We start from the raw sequence: 4,367 nt of genomic DNA, 5'->3' as shown, positions 1-4,367 counted from the left end.
CCAAAGAGGGGTTATTTGGTTTTGTTGATTTGTTTTCAGACATGTTATGTTTTACACATGGTGGTACACGCATATCACAGCAACATCATCCAAGATTTCGTGTGTGCGTATTTGAGGTCGATGACTCAATATGTTCGATCAGATTGTGGCATGGCCGATGGTAAAGAAGAACCAACTATCATGTTCGAGGACGAAGCATATTCTGCCCAAGATCTTCATCACCCACGGATTGCAGAAAATTGGAGAGGTCCAAGGGACCTTCAGTAATGTCCTAATCAGGAGGAGTAATGTGTGTTATACTCTTTTTTCTTCACCATGGTTTTGTCCCAATTGGGTTTTCCTGGTAAGGTTTTAATGAGGTAACACTAAAGCACATTAGAAGCTCTAAATGGTTATGGCATCCAAGGAGAGTGTTATGAACCAGATTGTGGATGGCTCATAACCAAGAGATTATGATTTGTAATATTTCCATTTATCTATGACGGTGTAATCTCTTATATAAGGAATCTCTAAGTTATGAATAAATAGAGACTTTTCCATTCCTTTTATAACAATAAGTACATTCTTGACTCGATCGTGAAATAATTATTTTTTTGGGTTCAAATCTCGATCGTGAAATGATAACTTCTAAAGAACCTCTGTAATTTAGTCGATAGAAAAGTCCATAATTAAACCCTCGTGTTCGAAAAAAAGGAAAAGAAAAGTCCTTAAATCTAGGGCTGGGATGGATCCGGATGCTCGGAAAATTTAGTGTATTCGGATCCGTGGATTTAATATCTGGATCCGGATTTGTGGTTTCCTGATATCCGGATTTCCAGATATCCGTCTCTATATTCTATTATCTGCGGATATCCGGATCCGCAAAAATAATTAAAAATAATAATTTTTTTAAAAAAACTAAAATTTCAAAAATAATACATAAATGAAATATTTATACAAGATTTATAAATATATATATATATATATATATATATATATATATATATGTCTATAATATTGTAAAAACTAAAATATAATATTACAAAATTAATTTATGTATAAATATTACTATATAAAATATAAATGAAATTTAAAAAGTTAATGTGTTGTAAAAGTACGGATCCGGATCCAGATATCCGGACCTAAAAATTAAGATATCCGGATCTGGATCCGGTTTGGACGGATCCGGTTTGGACGGATCCAAGATTTTACTATCCAGATTCGGATCCGGACATCCCGGATATCCTATTTTCGGAGCGGATCCGGAGCGGATCTCGGATCGAATCTGGATCTCGGATAATAAATCCCAGGCCTACTTAAAACCAAAAGAGATATAATACAAAACTAAAGGATATATAGCTTTTTTCCTGATATAAATAATCTATATATTGGGTACTTAGGACACAAGGGTCAAATTAAAGGTCTCTTTGTCTTTCCGATCTGCTTCAGTCGCAAGTTCATTGACCTGACCACCAGTTTCTTGTTTCACCACTTTTTGACCCTCGTGTTGGACTGTGTACAGTTGATCGGATTAGCATGAGCGGTGTCAGAGATATTTTATTTATGAGAATAATAATATTGATATTGATAACTTTCTTTTTGTAAGTATAAAATTAGTAACAGGAGGTGGTACACTCTAGGAATTTATGAGGATTTTAGTAGAAAAAATCAACCAAGTGTGGCTCGCTTTACGCGACAATTTGTTGAGAAATTCTTAGACTCGCACCATAGGTGAACCAATAGGATTTAGTTATTTTAAATTTAATATCTTTTAAAAAAGAAAACAAAATAATAAAAATTTGTGAAATTATATTATGTTTTTAAAATGAATAAAAAATAATAGTAATTATCAAAAAAAAATTTAATATCATTAAACTAGTTAACAAAATACTAAACTCTAAACCCTAAACTCTAAACGCTAAACCTTAGATCCTTAGGTAAATCTTAAATTTTTGGACAAATCATAAACCATTAATCTCAAATCCTAAACCAAACCCTAAACCCTTAATCTTAAACCCTAAACCCTTAGAATTTAAGATTAAGGATTTATGATTAAGTGTTAGGGTTTAGGATTTGTCCAAGAATTTAGGGTTTATGGTTTAGGGTTTAGTATTTAGAATTGAAGATTTGGGGTTTAGTATTAGGGTTTAGGATTAAGGGTTCAGATTTAGGGTTTAGGATTAAGAGTTTAGGATTAAGAGTTTAGGATTTGTCTAAGGATTCATGGTTTATCCAAGAATTTAAAGTTTAGTATTTTGCTGACGGGTTTAACAATATTAAAAAAGTTTTTGGCAATTACTATTTTTTTATTATTTTAAAAACATAATATAATTTTACAAATTTTTATTATTTAGTTTCGTTTTTTAAAAGATATTAAATCTCAAATAATTAAATCCTATTAGTTGGTTGAACCTCTAGATTCACCTACGGGTGAAGTTAAGAATTACTCTAATTTGTTAATATAAGATCAACCCCCGTAGGAACAAAAAAGGGAAGAAAGCTGGCAACATACCAAACAATGTTGATGCGTTATTAAAGCTGATTAATATTAAACTCAAAATAAAAGTTCAAAGTAGAGGTAGGCAAATACATGAGATGCAAAACACACAAAAAAAAGTAACAGGGGTTATACTATAGGAAGGATATTATGAGGAAACAAATAACTAAAGAAGCTTTAGATGCTGATGATAGCGACGGGAAGGGTATTATATATGGTCATGATAAGTCACTTGATGTGCGAGCAGGGTTAAACCCGAAAGCCTCCACCGCGTAGGCAACCTCGGAGGACATATACTCAGATGGGGACGACCACTCTTCTGCTTTCTCAGAGGGCATCATTTGTTCAACTTTGTGATGAATTATCTGATTTTGATGTTGATGGGTAGAGGAATCTGGGTTATCAAATCGAATCATGCGTGAATCTTGGAGATCTGAGGTGTCAATGGGAAAAGTTTCAAATGCTTGATGAAGCTGACATGTGTGGCGGCCGAAGTAAGTGGTTGAGTACAATGGAGGGTTGTTTTGGATCATTTGAACCTGCTTCTTTGCTTCGCATTTCTGGTCGTTTGTGTACGCACACTTGTAGTAACTCCTGATATTTCATCATTTTTTTTTGTTTATATTAACACCATCAACTATATATGCAAATTAAGTTTGAATGTGAATGATAGTTATACCTTTGGTGATCCGATTCTTTGATTTGCTTTTGTCCGTATTTCCTCCAAAGAAAGCCGTCGTGGTAGATCGGGTTTGGGGATTCGTGTCTGCGATAATCTGAGCTCTCCGCCATTGATGTCTTTCTACAACCACCAGATGAGAATCATTTCATTCAACTATTCTTGAACATTTCAATTGACTATTTAGGTTAGATTTTTATATTTTATATACCTTCCCCTCTTGTGAAATGGTTTCCTGCTGCTCTCAAGAACATGTGAAGAGTCTTGGGGAGATGAGTTATTGGATTTATCATCATCTTTGTTATGATCATTGGTATCGATCAAAATGGAGAGAGCATCCGAGAAACAATGGAGGACGGACTTGGCCAGATCCTCCCTTTCCATGGACGAATCTGACTCGGCGTGGTGGTCCATGATTAGCTTGAGCTGGCTGGCACACCCATGGCCGTGAAGTAGCTTCTCCATAACCTTTTGCTGGCAAGACTCCATCGTTCTCTGTCTTTTGTCCAAGTCGAGATTATTATTAACTAGGAGATGCGATGCGCCTCTTCGTATATATGCATATATATCGATGAGGTTGTTTGATGGGAAGTTTCGTATACGTGTGTTAATTACCATACGCTCCTTCATTATCATACTATTATCCAATTAGGAATGTGCGGATTAGTTGTTCAAAAAAAAAAGAATGTGCGGATTAAGTGTGGCCCTGAGGTTTAACCCCACGATATAGAAACAAAAACAATGAGCACTACTATGTGAACAATTATATGTGTAAACTCATTGACTTTTTTTTATTTGTTTTGGGCATCTAAATTATTTCACTGGATTTTCTTCTCACTAAAGTGGTTTTCATCTCATATAAAAACAGGAACATCCCTTTCAAAATATGGTGTTAGGAAAGCTAAAACATATTATTAACCACGTAATTATAATATTTAAAAAACAAGAGTGTTTATATTTTATATAATCTTCTTCACAATTTAAACACACACACACAGAAAAAAAAATGAATTAGGATTGTTGATAATCTGACAATGGGACGAGTCCAAAAGCATATGGCACGGCACCTGAGAAGATGGAACGCCTAATTAACGGGCGAAGAAAACGGAGGAGCCAATTTAAACGGCGCATGTGAGTCAGCTCTGTCAAATGTGACGTGGGGTACGTGACCTCATCGTACCTTACGTAACGGAAGGTTGAATTATGGATGAC

The 4,367-nt window shown here is 34.7% G+C and overlaps 1 protein-coding gene across 1 annotated transcript; it reads right to left on the bottom strand.

The window, feature by feature from the left end:
* Positions 1–2,504: 2,504 nt before the first annotated feature.
* Positions 2,505–3,672, bottom strand: LOC106293430 (probable WRKY transcription factor 62). Its single transcript, XM_013729104.1, has 3 exons — positions 3,367–3,672; positions 3,156–3,278; positions 2,505–3,070 (listed from the first exon to the last, which is right to left on the bottom strand). The coding sequence occupies exons 1-3, from the start codon at positions 3,642–3,644 to the stop codon at positions 2,695–2,697; spliced, it is 777 nt and encodes a 258-aa protein (XP_013584558.1). The 5' UTR covers positions 3,645–3,672; the 3' UTR covers positions 2,505–2,694.
* Positions 3,673–4,367: the final 695 nt, after the last annotated feature.

Source organism: Brassica oleracea, chromosome C5, assembly GCF_000695525.1.
Source record: "Brassica oleracea var. oleracea cultivar TO1000 chromosome C5, BOL, whole genome shotgun sequence".
Classification (NCBI taxonomy): Eukaryota; Viridiplantae; Streptophyta; class Magnoliopsida; order Brassicales; family Brassicaceae; genus Brassica; species Brassica oleracea.
This window is presented reverse-complemented; position numbering and strand designations above follow the sequence as displayed.

Coding starts and splice junctions, on each gene's coding strand:
- LOC106293430 (XM_013729104.1), bottom strand. CDS start 3,644: ATGGAGTCTTGCCAGCAAAAGGTTATGGAGAAGCTACTTCACGGCCAT. Junction 3,279..3,366: donor CCATTTCACAAGAGGGGAAG/GTATATAAAATA, acceptor TGGTGGTTGTAG/AAAGACATCAATGGCGGAGA. Junction 3,071..3,155: donor AAAGAATCGGATCACCAAAG/GTATAACTATCA, acceptor ATGAAATATCAG/GAGTTACTACAAGTGTGCGT.